At 35.4% G+C, this 16,506-nt stretch overlaps 1 protein-coding gene across 2 annotated transcripts in view; it reads right to left on the reverse strand.

The window, feature by feature from the left end:
* Positions 1-16,066, reverse strand: part of LOC115209104 (dual 3',5'-cyclic-AMP and -GMP phosphodiesterase 11) — a 296,047-nt gene extending 279,981 nt beyond the window's left edge. Inside the window, exons 1-2 of one of the 2 annotated variants that reach the window (XM_036500862.1) lie at positions 15,184-16,066; positions 12,501-13,478 (exon numbers count right to left, since the gene is read on the reverse strand). In XM_036500862.1, coding sequence (XP_036356755.1) covers positions 12,501-13,265 — 765 coding nt within the window. In that variant the 5' untranslated portion in view covers positions 13,266-13,478; positions 15,184-16,066. Of the gene's footprint in view, positions 1-12,500 lie in introns of both variants that reach the window. The other variant, XM_029777231.2, reaches the window with a different exon arrangement.
* Positions 16,067-16,506: the final 440 nt, after the last annotated feature.

Here is a 16,506-nt window from a genome sequence, read left to right on the forward strand (position 1 = left end):
TTTCACAGAATCCAAGGACTGCATTATGTTCCAGCATCTGTTTTGGCACAGTTTGCATAGCTAGATGTCCTTCCTAACATCACATATACATACGTATATGTGGTGGTGGAGGGGATGTTTGTATATAGTAAGCACCTTTTGGTCTCATATATGCATATGTATGTATATATATATATACATATAACAAAGGGTGAAATTAATTAATTAAGAAGTAATCAGTAATTTCACCAAGTAGAATTCGGCATGAAAAGGACCATTTCATGGTAAGTTTAAGCAATATATAGAGTATATATATATATATATATAATCGTAGCCGAAGCCAGGGCCGCCTTGACTGGCTTCCATAAAATGCACCAATCCGACCGTGGCCGATGCCAGCCTTGCCTGGCACCAGTGCAGGTGGCACGTAAAAGGCACCCACTACACTCACGGAGTGGTTGGCGTTAGGAAGGGCATCCAGCTGTAGAAACTTTGCCAGATAAGACCGGAGCCTGGTGCAGCCTTCTGGCTTCCCAAATCCCCGGTCGAACCGTCCAACCCATGCTAGCATGGAGAACGGACGTTAAACGATGATGATGATATATATATATATATATATATACAAGATAAGAAAATGGAGAAATACATCTAAATCAAATATCAATTACCAGATAATACTCAATCACATACTTTATTAAACCACCACATAAGAGACTGTAGGGTTAAACATAAAAAAGCAGTGAGTATTATCTGGTAATTGATATTTGATTTAGATGTATTTCTCCATTTTCTTATCTTGTATTAGTAATTCGTGGTAAATCATTTTACCTTTGCCCATATAATACAGTAAATGAATTGATTGCATCGCAATCCTTAACATTTATGTATTAACTTTGTTGGTTACTTCACTAGCAGTATATTGGATATATGTTATCCCATGGAGGGTTGCATTTACAACCCCTATCTCAATTTATATATATATATATATATATATATAAACAGGTACATCTATACACGCACACACATATCTTTATACAAGTGTATGTGTATATATAAATATATACACACACATACAGAGAGTGGGGTGGCTTAGGGAACTTCAATGAAGTCAGCCCCTATGTATATCTCTCACATAACTTTCAGTGCCTCAGACATCCTTGCAGCAATAAATGAAACCAAACCTCACTCTGCAGTAGATCCAAATAGATTCCCTGCTAGTCCCCTGAAGGAACGCAGGCACCATTTTGCATCATCCCCTCCAACTAACCTGTGGAGAAAATCACGAGACACGCGCCACGTACCCAAACAGACCTTCTTCCAATCTATCGTCCCAGCTTTCAAAAATGGAAACACATCTCTTGCAGTTAACTATCGCCCAATCTCGCTCCCCTCTTGCATCAACTAAATATTTGAAAGGGTGATGTGTTAAGAAATAAATGGCTTCCTGGAGAGTAACAATCTCCTAAATTCCAACCAATATGGCTATATTTGTGGCAGAGACTGCCTAACACAACTTCCGCACACTCAAGTTTGGAGTGTGACATCGACTTCACTAACTGGGAGGAAACGGCAAAAAACAGACCACTAAGGAAAACCACCATCCATGAGGGAACGGCGACTTTCGAGTCGAAAAGGTCTGCAGAGCTGGAGGAGAAAAGATGACGACGGAAGGAGCGCCAACAACAACCACGTGCGACTCTCCCTTCTGGCACTAGATGTCCGCACTGCGACCGATCTTTTCAAGCAAGAATTGGTCTTATCGGTCACCTACGGACTCACCAGTAAATTTGCGCGAAGACCATCATCCTCGACCTTGAGGGATTGCCATCACACTCACACTCAAGTTTGACTTGGTCTTCTCCGGAGATAATCTTTTGAAGCTACGAGTCATCTGCAAATAGTTTTCTTTTATTATGCTACAGATGTTATTTAGAGAAGTGGACCCAACACAGTCCCTTGGGGGTCACCAATGGAGACTTTTGGTGGGCTTCAATAGATTCCATCAATCCCAGAATGCTGGATTCCATCAATTGCACCAGTGAAACAGCCTTCCATGGATTCCAAAGTTGGATAGTTTTAAAACTAGAATGTTGTGATCATTCTGCCGAAGGCTCTGCTTCAATTAAAATAACATCCATGTTTAAGCCCTCTCCCAAAACTTTGTACTTAAATATACATCATTATCATCATGATTTTAATGGCCGCTTTTCCATGCGTTAACCCTTTTGTTACTGTATTTATTTTGAGATGCTCTGTGTTTCTTTCAATTACTTTAAATATAACAAAAAATTTAGTAAAATAAGTTATCATTAAGCTGGTGTTAGGAACATAAATTGTGACTAAGGCTTGCTGGAAGATTTTAATTCAAAACTTATGAAAACAAGACATTTGTATTACATAGCAAGAGGCAGTTTCATCCAGGTTGGTATCAAAAGGGTTAAAAATATCATGGTGACTTCAACCCTTTTGTTACCGCATTTCTGATGAGATGCTCTGTGTTTTTTTCAATTAATTTTAAATATAAAGAATTTAGTAAAATAACTTCATTATCATTAAGCTAGTGTTAGGAACATAAATTGTGACTAAGGTTTGGTGGATGATTTTAATTCAAAATTTATGAAAACAAAACATTTGTACTACAGAGACAGAGCCGGTTTAAGCTGGGTTAGTATCAAAAGGGTTAAATAGGAGAGATGGAATTCGTTGAAGATTTTCTATGGCTGAGTGTCCTTCTCATTACCGACCCTTATCCGTTTCCAAATAAGGTAATATTTACCTTGATTGGACACATTTTCAGGGAAATCTGGAAATAAATGACACCACTTATATGAGGGTGATGCTTTTTCTTCACAACTAGCACAATATCAAGACAAGGAAACACAAACCCTTTTCATCAACATCATCTTCATTTAGGGTCTGTGTTCTATGCTGGCAGCATGTGTTGAACAAATTACACAACATCATCATCATCGTTTAACATCTGCCTTCCATGCTGGCATGGGTGGGCCGGTTTGATAGGAGCTAGCCAGACAGAAGCTTTCACCAGACTTCTGTGATCGTTCTGGCAGGATTTTTACAGCTGGAAGCCCTTCTTAATGCCAACCACTCAGCAGAATGGACTTAGTCCTTTTTACATGGCATAAGCACATGCAAGGTCAGTTTTGGCAAGGTTTGTATAGCCAGATGCCATTCTGAACACCAACCATTGTTTTAGCTTCAGCATGGAAAACGGACGTTAAACGATGATGATGAATGAATGATGCCACCTCACTGGCTAGACAAGCAGGCCAACACTCCTTCTTTATCAGAGGCTATACTGTTACAAGGGTACCCATTTACAGCTGAGTAGACTGGGGCAGCATGAAATGAAGTGCTTTGTTCAAGAACACAACATGCCACCTAGTCCAGGAACTGAACCCATGATCTAGCAATTGGGAGCACAATGCCCTGACCATTATATACACACAAACACATTAAATAAATACACACACACACACACACACACACACACATATATATATATATATATATATATATATATATATATATCATCATCATCGTTTAATGTCCGCTTTCCATGCTGGCATGGGTTGGACGGTTCGACTGGGGTCTGGCAAGCCAGGAGGCTGCACCAGGCTCCAGTCTGATCTACAGCTGGATGCCCTTCCTAACGCCAACCACTCCGTGAGTGTAGTGGGTGCTTTTTACGTACCACTGACACAAGGGCCAGAGGAGACTGGCATATATATATATATAACCTATATAGTAAATTTATAAATGGAGTTGATTGAGGTGTTTCTCTGTTGACTGAAAGAAATGAACAATGTGAATCATTTATCAAATCTTATTGGATTCTCATCAGAGGAATTCTACATCAATTTGAAGACTCCCAGAGAAACAAGCAGCCAATCTGTTTAATCCAAGGTGTGTCATTACCAGGCATATCTGTCTATGTATTCCAGTAATCAAGTGTATACAGGTAGAGGCTTTACTTTGAATGAGGAAAATTATACATACAGGGTTGGCCAAGTCACCTGATAGTAAATCAAAATTCCATAATCGTAGCTGTGGCCAGTGCCCCCTGACTGGCTCCCTCTTTGGTGGCACATAAAAAGCTCCATCTGAACATGGCTGATGCCAGTACTCCCTGACTGGCTCCCGTGCCAATGGAATGTAAAAAGCACTATCCGAACATGATCAATGCCAGGACTGCCTGACTAGCCCCCATGCCAGTGGCACGTAAAAAGCACCATGTGAACGTGGGCGATGCCGGTACTCCAACTGGAACCTGTGCCGGTTGCATGTAAAAAGTACTATAAACACTATCCAAATGTGGTCAATGCCAGGACCACCTGACTGGCCCTCGTGCTGGTGGCATATAAAAAGCACCCATTACACTCAGAGTGGTTGGCATTAGCAAGGGCATCCAGCTGTAGAAACATTGCCAGATGAGATTGGTGCCTAGTGCAGATGCTGGTTCTGCAGGCCTCAGTCAAACCGTCCCACCCATGCCAGCATCGAAAACGGTTAAATGATGATGATGATGATAACTATCTGTAATTTTGTATTGAACCGAATGGGAAAATGTGTTGCACAAGATAGACTTAAGTTTGAACAATTTTCATGATGTTTCATATTTAGATTCTTTTATTAAATTCATTCAGTTGATAAACACAAATGAATCTTGGAATTAAATGGTTTTGATTGACTGTCAGGTGACTTTTGGCCAACCTTGTATAATTTGAGATTCATTATGTATTTTAATATTTGTTGATTAAGTATACAAAAGAAACAAAAATAAATTTGTGGTATCATTTTAATTCTGCGTTACATAAGTTCCATTACACATGCAACACTAAATTAAAGTGGTACCATACAAGGGGTTGCTGATAAGTTCCAAACTTTAAGGGTATCGCAAAAGGCCCGGTTGGAGGGCCAACCTTCCAAGATCTTTTAAAATGCTTAGAAAAACTGAAGGACCACTGCAATGTGTAAATCTGAGAGGGGAATATGTTGAATAAAATCAGAATTAACTGATCCTCAAGAGTAGATATATATATTTCATACATATATATATTAATAATGAGTTTGGAGACTTGTACATCCACAATATTTATTTTATAGCTACATACAGTATATTACAATGGCTCAAGGTACCAGCAACTCGGGCAGACACCCGCGGCACCATGTGATTTGATTTTTAGTCTACATTTTCAGTTTTTTACCTTGTGAAAGTTTGAAAAAATTATACTTGTAAGGGTGCCAAAGTTCAGCTTGCCCAGAGCACCAGAAACCCTAAGGCAGGCCCTGAATGACCTATATGTGTTTCCAGAGCAGCAATTGCACATTGTTGCAAATGCATCCTTGCAGTGGAAACACATGTAGGTCATTGTAATGTGCTGTATATAGGTATAAAAGGAATATTATGGAAGTCTCCTTACTCATTATTATTATTAATATTATTATATACTCTAAGGAACTTTTAGAGTCTTAGGTAGGACACATGGAATTACCAACGGAATTACCCAACTTATCATCAGACTCTAAGATTTGTTGGCTTATGGCCAACAAGTCTTAGGGTCTGATGATATGCCTGGCAAGAAACCCTGGATAACCCTATAAACAGGCCTTCACCAGTAATAAATATATATTCAAGCGAGGTCGTTACCAGTACCACCTGACTGGCCCCCATGCCGGTGGCACGTAAAAGCATCCACTACACTCTCGGAGTGGTTGGCGTTAGGACGGGCATCCAGCTGTAGAAACTCTGCCAGATCAGATTGGAGCCTGGTGCAGCCATCAGGTTCGCCAGTCCTCGATCAAATCGTCCAACCCATGCTAGCATAGAAAGCAGACGTTAAACGACAATGATGATGATATATATATATATATGTGAAGGCGCGTGGCTCCGTGGTTAGAGCGTCGAGCTTACGATCGTGAGGTTGTGAGCTCGAATCCCGGACCGGGCTGCGTGTTGTGTTCTTGAGCAAGACACTTTATTTCACGTTGCTCCAGTTCACTCAGCTGTAGAAATGAGTTGCGACGTCACAGGTGCCAAGCTGTATCGGCCCTTGCCTTTCCCTTGGACAACATCGGTGACGTGGAGAGGGGAGACCGGTATGCATGGGCGACTGCTGGTCTTCCATAAAAAAAAAAAAAAAAAAAACAACCTTGCCCAGACTTGTGCCTCAGAGGGTAACTCTCTAGGTGCAAACCCATGGTCAGTGTCTGACCGAAGGGGGGTCAAAGAATAGCATATATATATATATATATATATATATATATATATATATATATATATATATATATATATATATATATATGTATGTATATATATATATATATAATACAAATAACCCCTAACTTAATTTGTTATATATATATATATATATATATATATATATATATATTAAACCCCTTACCATTTAAAGCAGCCATATCCGGCCAAATTATTCTAGGTGTATTATGCTCAAATTGGCCAAGTATGGTCTTTCACACCAACCCTACAATGTCATTCTAACAAAAATGAAATATGAAAGCTACAAGATAATGCATGATTAATTCAAAACAATGCAAACAAATAAACATTGCTTTTGACAGAATAATCTAAGTGTTAAAGGGATATGTGTGTGTGTATATACACATACACACACATACATACATATATATATACACACATACATACATACATATATATATATATATACACACATACATATATATATATATATACACACATACATACATATATATATACACACATACATATATATATACACGCATACATACATATATATATATATATATACACACATACATACATATATATATATATACACACATACATACATATATATATACACACATACATACATATATATATACACGCATACATACATATATATATATATATACACACATACATACATATATATATATATATACACACATACATACATATATATATATATACACACATACATACATATATATATACACACATACATACATATATATATATACAGATACATACATATATATATATACACACACATACATACATATACACATACATACATATACACATACATACATATATGCAACATACATATATATATACACACATATATACACATACATGCATACATACATACACATACATGCATACATACATACACATATATATATACACACACACATACACATATATATACACACATACATACACACATAAATATACACACACATACATACACACATATATATATATACATACACATACATATATACGCACACACATACATATATATGCACACACACACATACATATTACTTTAAAACAAGAATGTTGTTGACAGTGATTTCGAAGTTTTGGCAGCTAAGCCATCATTGAACTGCAATGCACTTGAGTTAGTGTCTGCTGAGTAAAAATCATCTTTGGATGTCTTAAGTTGACTAGGGTATATATGCATGTGTGTGTGTGTGTGTATATATATATATATATATATATAAAATGAAATAGGGGTTGAAAATTCAACCCACCATGGGATAACATATATCCAGTATAATGCCTTTACTGTTATGTAATGGTGTAATAAAGTATTGATTGGGTATCATCTGTTGGTTGATGTTTGATTGATATAAGTATGTTTCTCCATTTTCTAATTTTGTTATATATATATATATATATATATACACACACACACACACATATATACCCCACGCAAACCCATACACTCATTATGTCCATAATGAATTGACACCAGTACATAATTGTTACTCATTTATATTCTGTTCACCAAACTTGGAATCTGCCACTTTGGAAATACTATAGAAAGTATCTTTATAAAAGTACATGGCCTGAATTACCAAGAATGGATGTCTTCACTTAGCTGGACTACATTGTCTGCACACATGGCAGGAATATTGAGTACAAACACCCCTACACAGATATCTGAATATTCAATATTCAATTATTATTGTTTGGGTGACCAGATTATACTGACCTAGTAAGGTGCCTCAATTTAAGCACCTAATTCAACTTAATCTTAATCTCTCTATATATAAAGCTGAAGTTGTCTGTGTATGGCGGGTTTGGTAGCCTTCAACTATCACTATCTCCTCCAAGACCCTGCAGCGCAAGTTGACCAAAATTGAGAGTATGATAGAAGAAGGCTTGCTCTTCCTTCCGTAGAAGAAAAAATTCAAATCGGACCATGATAACACCAAAAATTATTTATATCAAAAAGGTGCTTCTTTTTCTATGAAAATCCCTATTTTTTAACGATTTTTTTACTGCTGTGTCGCCATTTTTCGGTGTATTTCAACCAGAAAAAATGTTCACTTAAAGAGAATAACAAGCTACATAATGCAAAATTTTTACTTTTCAAAAATTCCAATTCTAAAGGGTCGAAACAAACCCGAGCAACACCGGGCGATACTGCTAGTTTTGTATATATTACACATATATACATGCATACATACATGCACAATAGTCTTCTTTCAGTTTCTGCATACCAAATTTCCTGAGAAGCCTAAAAGTCAGTTCATGGCTATAGTACCAAACACTTGTTTAGTGTTACTCGGCCACACATCGGGACTAAACACCAAAGAATTCATGTGGTTGATAAACAGAACTTCCTGCCCATGCTTGTATGGATTGATACAAGTATACATACATACACAAATAGACTTGTGTGTGTGTATCTATATTCGATGGTGATGTGGCTGTGTGGTAAGTAGCTTGCTTACCAACCACATGGTTCCGGGTTCATTCCCACTGCATGGCACCTTGGGCAATTGTCTTCTACTATAGCCTCGGGTCGACCAAAGCCTTGTGAGTGGATTTGGTAGAGAGAAACTGGAAGAAGCCCGTCGTATATATGTATATGTATATGTATGTATATGTTTGTGTGTCTGTGTTTGGCCCCCCACCATTGCTTGACAACCGATGGTGGTGTGTTTACGTCCCATAACTTAGCAGCTAGGCAAAAGAGTCCAATAGAATAAGTACAAGGCTTACAAAGAATAAGTCCTGGGGTCGATTTACTCGACTAAAAGGTGGTGCTCCAGCATGGCCGCAGTCAAATGACTGAAACAAGTAAAAGAGTAAAGAGTAAGAGTATATATGTAAATGCTATCCCAAATAAACTTGCACTTCATCTTTGAAGCTGCAAGGAAGCTATAAGGTGATGCACGGACATTCAGCTCTGAGTGCACTGCATCTTATAGCAGAAACAACTGTAAGCTGATGAGGTTCATTGCATTATTTTTAATTTCATAAATATCATATAAACCCACATGTGTATATGCAAACGTGAGGGTAAACAACCATGTCTGCAGACACATTATATACACATGTGTACAGATATACACATGATACACTTACATATACAAGCATATATATACATACAAAGAATAGACACACATACAAAGAATATACACACATGCATATCTAATCTATCTAGAGAGAGAGAGAAAGATAGGCAGATAGACAGGTAGATAGACAGGCAGATAGACAGGTAGATAGACAGGCAGATAGATAGATAGATAGATAGATAGATAGATAGATAGATAGATAGATAAACAGATAGACAGACAGATAGATAGAAAGAAAGACAGACAGACAGATAGATAGAAAGACAGATAGATAGAAAGACAGGAAGACATATAGACAGACAGACAGACAGACAGACAGATAGATAGACAGACAGATAGGTTTCTTTATTGGCCACGCAGCGCAGGGTTAAACACAGAAGGGACAAAATACAAAGTAGAGCTTTTCTTTTTGAGTAGAAGAGAAGGGGAAAAAAGAGGGGCCAATTCCGATCAAAAGGGATCGTGAAAAAAAGATAGATAGATGCGTGTATTCAAGTGTATTGAAGTGTGAGTGTCTAAGTGTGTACTACAATATTCTATATAATGATTTGAAAGCTGAGATATACATCATGCTATACACACATCCATTTATACAAGATTTACGTGTTTGACTTATACATACACGCCTGTGTGTATAATATAGGTCTTTTTTTATCGTTTTAATTTTTTCAATTGTGTTTTCTGTTTTGTTCAATTTTCTAATTTAAATTTGTAAAAATTTACATATAAATCATTTTTAGCATGAAAAAATAAATATTCATGTATGTATACATATCTATGCACAGATGCTTGTATATGCGTGTTTGTAAACAACGTACACATATGTACATATACAGACACACACATATATACACAGACAATTATATACACTCAATCATATATTTATATATATATATATATACACACACACACACACATATATAGACACACACACACACATACATATATAAACACACACATACACACAAACATATATATACATACACATACACATATATATATACATACATATATATATATATACACACATATATATATACATACACACACACATATATATATATACATACACACACATACATATATACATACACACATACATACACGCATATATATATACACACACATATATATACACACACACATATATACACACACACATATATGTACATACACACATATATATATATACACCACACATATATACACACACATATATATACATACACACCACATATATATACACACACACACATATATATATACACATATATATACATACACACCACATATATATATATACATACACACACATATATATACATACACACATACATACACGCATATATATATACACACACATATATATACACACACACACACATATATATACACACACACATATATGTACATACACACATATATACACATACACACATATATACACACACACACACATATATACATACACACACATATATATACACACACACATATATATATATACACATATATATACATACACACACACATATATATACATACACCACACACACACATATATATACACATACATACACACACATATATATATACACACATACATACACACACACATATTTATAATTTATATCCAGTCACCAACTTTAGCGTACACATACAAACACATTAATACATACACACACACACAGGCATTCCAATATTTATTCGAGCATTTTCTTGAGTACAAACATGGAAAATATTTCCCCACCCCCCTCTTCAAAACTTTTTGGTAGATTCCTTTGCCTAACTTTCTTTTCCCACTCAAGACGTAGTAACCCTACTACGTGTAGGTGGGTGTGTGAAGTTCTACACAAAACTATTTTAACATGAAACTGATGAAAATGCTCAATACTCATTTATTAGTCTGTTTCAAAGAAATACTGAGTCACTTCGAAGTTTCGGTTTGGCTGCCTTGATCTGTGTGTGTGTGTGTGTTTGTATGTATATGTGATGATGGGCAATCTTTCGTCTCTAGTAGACCTTTCCGTCGATTTCCGTAAAAAAAATTTTTTTTTTTTACATATGGGCTTGCGGGAACTTTTGAAGTAACGAGAGCGAAAGAGACTAAGAGAAAGCGATTGTATGACGAGGGAAGTTCTTTTGAAGTTACCGTCCAGGGGAAGCATTGATGTACATGTGTGTGTGTGTGTGTTTGATGGGGTGTGGGAGACAGACAGTATGTTGTGTAATCGACGGAAAGGTCTACTAGAGACGAAAGATCGCCTATGTGATGTATATATGTGAGTATATAGATGTATATGTGAGTATATATATATGTATGTGAAAGATGTTTCGTTCTTTGAAAACAAGGTGTGTATTAATAAAACAATTCTAATTATCGCAAACGAATGAAGTTAATTAGAAAAGTTATAACGACTAACTAAAGAATTATTAATTATTTTAACATTAAACTGATGAAATGCTCAATACTCATTTATTAGTCTGTTTCAAAGAAATACTGAGCCACTTCAAAGTTTCGGTTTGGCTGCCTTGATCTGTGTGTGTGTGTGTGTGTGTTTGATGGGGTGTGGGAGACAGACAGTATGTTGTGTAATCGACGGAAAGGTCTACTAGAGACGAAAGATCGCCTATGTGATGTATATATGTGAGTATATAGATGTATATGTGAGTATATATATATATGTATGTGAAAGATGTTTCGTTCTTTGAAAACAAGGCGTGTATTAATAAAACAATTCTAATTATCGCAAACGAATGAAGTTAATTAGAAAAGTTATAACGACTAACTAAAGAATTATTAATTATTTTAACATTAAACTGATGAAATGCTCAATACTCATTTATTAGTCTGTTTCAAAGAAATACTGAGCCACTTCAAAGTTTCGGTTTGGCTGCCTTGATCTGTGTGTGTGTGTGTGTGTGTGTTTGTATGTGTGTATGTATATGTGATGTATATATGTGAGTATATAGATGTATATGTGAGTATATATATATGTATGTGAAAGATGTTTCGTTCTTTGAAAACAAGGTGCGTATTAATAAAACAATTCTAATTATCGCAAACGAATGAAGTTAATTAGAAAAGTTATACCGAATAACTAAAGAATTATTAATTAAAACTAATAAAAACAACATCTTACCTGATAAGCATCCGGAATATTAAGACGTTCTCCGGTTTTGGCAACGTATCCAATAATCCCTGTGCCCCATTCTATGCGAATTTCTTCCATGCTGTTCCGGCATTGTTCATAGTTACTACTCGAACTGACATCAAAGAGTTTCGAAACTAGCATTTTCTCACCTGCATAGTTATACTGAACAAGGAAAAGAGAACAGCAATCGGCATTGAGTAGAATACAGACATTCTGAAGAATCTTAAAACATAAACAGGTCACATCAAGTTCTTCAGAGGCGTCTTTGACTAATTCATACATGAGTTCTTTTTCGTCTAATGCCTGAAGTTCACTCCGAGAACGTCTCCGAAGTTTTGTTTGCGGTTGACAAACCGATTGATTTGTATTAGAGTAAGGAGCCAAAAACGTCGGAGTTCCATCAACAGTAGAGACCATAGGATTTAATAAACTACCACGATCCAATTCCTGCGTAGAAATTTTTCTTACCGGTGTGTTAGACCCCGAGTTAGATCTCGAACCTGTAGGGTTCTCGGACTGACCAGCACTCCAAGAGCTCTCAGATTGTTGAAATAGCCACTCGTCAACCGTCTGTCTTTGAGCTTTCCGGACGAAATAATTGTGGCAGAATTGTGGATGTGCATCGAGCCATCGCTCCATACGTTCATATTCTTCCTTTTCAGATATGTTACCATCGTTTTGAGAAGGTAGTCTGTTCTCATCTTCAGCCGATTGAAGTTCAGAGCTATGATAGGGATAGTGGTGACTTGACATGCCGATGCGATAGAAACCTTTATAAAGAGTTCCTCTTAATGCCAAGTTTTTTTTATATGGCAGCAGCTTGGAATTCCAACGTTACATACAATTAGGTGAGGTTCAATTGGCACCAGTTAGTTTTGTTTCTTTGGTCAATAAGATCCGTTTTTGTGTTGTTTTGCCTCGATTTTTTTTTTCTTCTTAATTTATTAGGTCACTTAAAAGTTTGGTCTGTAAAAAGTAGGAAGGAAAAGGGATAGAGAGAAGAATAAAAGTCTGAAGTGGAAGTCTAAGATAATTATCAATGATGGTATTTTCAGAAGGCGCGAAACAGAAAGAAAAAAAAAACTATAGATAGAGAACGAACACAAATCGAACTCTATCAGCAGTCAGTGTGATCATATAAAGAATGTAATGATGAAGTATTGGCAACTGGGAATATATAGTGGAAACTACAACTGTTTATAGCTTGGATTAAACGACCTTCATAACTGGAACTATGGATTTATAACATACTATGTATGTTTACTGGTGTAATAAAACGAATATCTATAGAAAAACATGATAGTTACATTTTAAATTCTAAAGTAAGATATAGAAAAAAATGATAGAAGAACAAAGGAAATGAATGGATGAAAAGCCAACTGAACTACATTATAATTAAATATAAACGGCCGTAATTAATAATTTATAATATTAAAAGGGTGTCGATGATAACTTTTAAGCTAGAATCTTTGAGCACCTTTTTCCTTTTATTTTGTTATTATTAAGCCACGTGCAAACATGTATACAATCCATCGTCAATAGATGTGAACGAATAAATAAAAAGATAACAAGAGTGGAGCTTACTGATAATTCTAACAAGGACAGTACGAGTAAACTGATAGGTGGATTGAAATAGATAAATAATTATATTACGGGTGGTAGTCCTGTGTGGTAGAATTGCTTCTGAAAAGATTATTTCGAAGTCGAAGGAATGAGTTGTAAACCTTTGGGGTTTGAAAGAAACAGTGAACAATTCATAGCTGTGAGATTTAAAAACAATTATGTCGACTGTAGTTTGTAGATATAGAAGTAACAGTACAGTTCACATCTAGTGGGAGGGAGAGAGAGAGAGAATATAAAAGTTGGTATAATGACAGTAAACCGGCAATATAACAGAAGATAGTTGTTGCGAAGAGAGAGAGAGAGAGAGAGAGAGACAGGCTGACAGATGGAAAATGAGGAAGAAAGAAGCGAGGATGGATGGATGGATGAGAAATAGTTTCAAACGTTATGAGAAAAATGTATATAACTAACAAAGTATGAGGAAATCAATACATTTTTATGGAAAAGGTGAGGCTAAGAGGAGAAAAAGGGGGGATGATAGCCTCAGGATACGTTTCCACTTCTTAAAAAAACGAGAAGTGTGAACGTAAGTCAGTTGGAATTTTCGAAAAATTTATCACGTTCACACGAACAAGTTTGAAGCATTCACTGGAAATAACTTTGATAACTTGTAATTTTATAAGTAAATTAAGGACACTAATGTTAAACTTTTAAATAAGAACTTATGCAAAAAAATTTTTTAATATATATTTCCATATATACGTGTATTTATCGATGTTCTGTATGTATATGATTAGTGAATGTAACTAAGATAAACTGAATAGGTCGTAGGAGTTTAAGAATACGTTTATGTAATTCAAAGAGTTTATAAAAGCCAGCACCAACGGAATAATGGTATATAAGAGTCGTTGAAGTAGGTAAATCGTTTTAAACATGGTCAGAATTACTAAGTGACGCGCGGAAAAAAGTTACAAAACAAAGAGAAGTGTTAGCTACAGGTTTTGAAGAATCTATTTTAAATAATAATAAATAAATTGCATAACAGCTACGATGTCATAATTACAAATCAAATTGTGAAATGAAGTTTGTTTAAATATAACACTGATACCGGCCGACTTTGTTGTTGAACTTAGAAAAGTATCTATTTTCTTTTGCCATGGTTTGTAATTAATTTCCTTCCATTCGGTAAACAGGAAATTTTGAATTTGTAGTTGGAGTCATCAGGCATAATTTTAGAATATTTTATATGTTAGTATATGAAATACAGATGATATATAAACACATATAGAAATAAACACAGAAGGAGAGAGTGAGAGCGGGCAATTAGAGCTAGTTGTGTGTATGTGTGTTAATTTATCTACATATATTAATATATTGTGAAAAAAAGACAGTTCACGTAAACAGATAGGTTGAAGTATGATCAACTTTGAATGTATGTCCCTAGATTATTTATTTCCTTGGTTTGTAATTCACTTGGTAACAGTTGGTAAAAGTAGTAGACGTACAGCTTTTATCCAAATAAAAATGAGACGCAAAAAATAAACAAAGTAAAAACTTTTTTCTTCTTTTTTTCCCCAAATAAAAACAATACAAGTACGTCATACAAGTATTATAAGTCAACGTTCATTCACGAAATTCTGCCAAGCAGCACATAGCTTCACTGGAACGGAATGACATACATATCGATATATACACACACATACGCATGTATATGTATGTACATTACATACATTATATATACATTATATTATTACTATTATATATATATATATATGTGTATATATATTTTTCCTTTTAACAAATTACATAGTGGTCGTGGCTAGAGAGGAGCACAAATTTAAACAAAAGCAGTTAAACGAAGGGCAACTGTGCAAATGACACGATCTGGTATGGTAAATATACAAGAGTGAGAATATAGTTTGACATTGGGCTTTTCCATTCCGAATAGCGGTAATTCCTAAACTGGTGTTCCGAAAAAAAAAAAAAAATCACATTAAAACTGCTTTAATTGCTCCGATGTGATTAGCTGCCAACGGGCACGTGACATTTCGTGTATCCATAATGAGCATGTCGGTAATTCGGGGAGGCCAATAGACGTGTGTGTGTGTAGACGCACATTCAGACACACACATATGTAAATAGACATATTTATGTGCATATATATTTATATATATATATATATATATATATATACATGCGGGTGTATGTATGAATATGTATGTGTGTGTGTGTATATATAATTACATATATATATATATATGTATGTCTGTAATTATATATATATTTGTTTGAGTATATATGTGTGTGTATGTAATTATATATATATAGGAATTTCAACCGTGTTTCGTGGTCTGCTACCCCAACAGCTCCTTTATAGGATCCAGTTAGCGCAAGACATCATATATGTATGTATTGTGTATATATATTTGTA

This window comes from Octopus sinensis, linkage group LG3, assembly GCF_006345805.1.
Source record: "Octopus sinensis linkage group LG3, ASM634580v1, whole genome shotgun sequence".
Taxonomy (NCBI): Eukaryota; Metazoa; Mollusca; class Cephalopoda; order Octopoda; family Octopodidae; genus Octopus; species Octopus sinensis.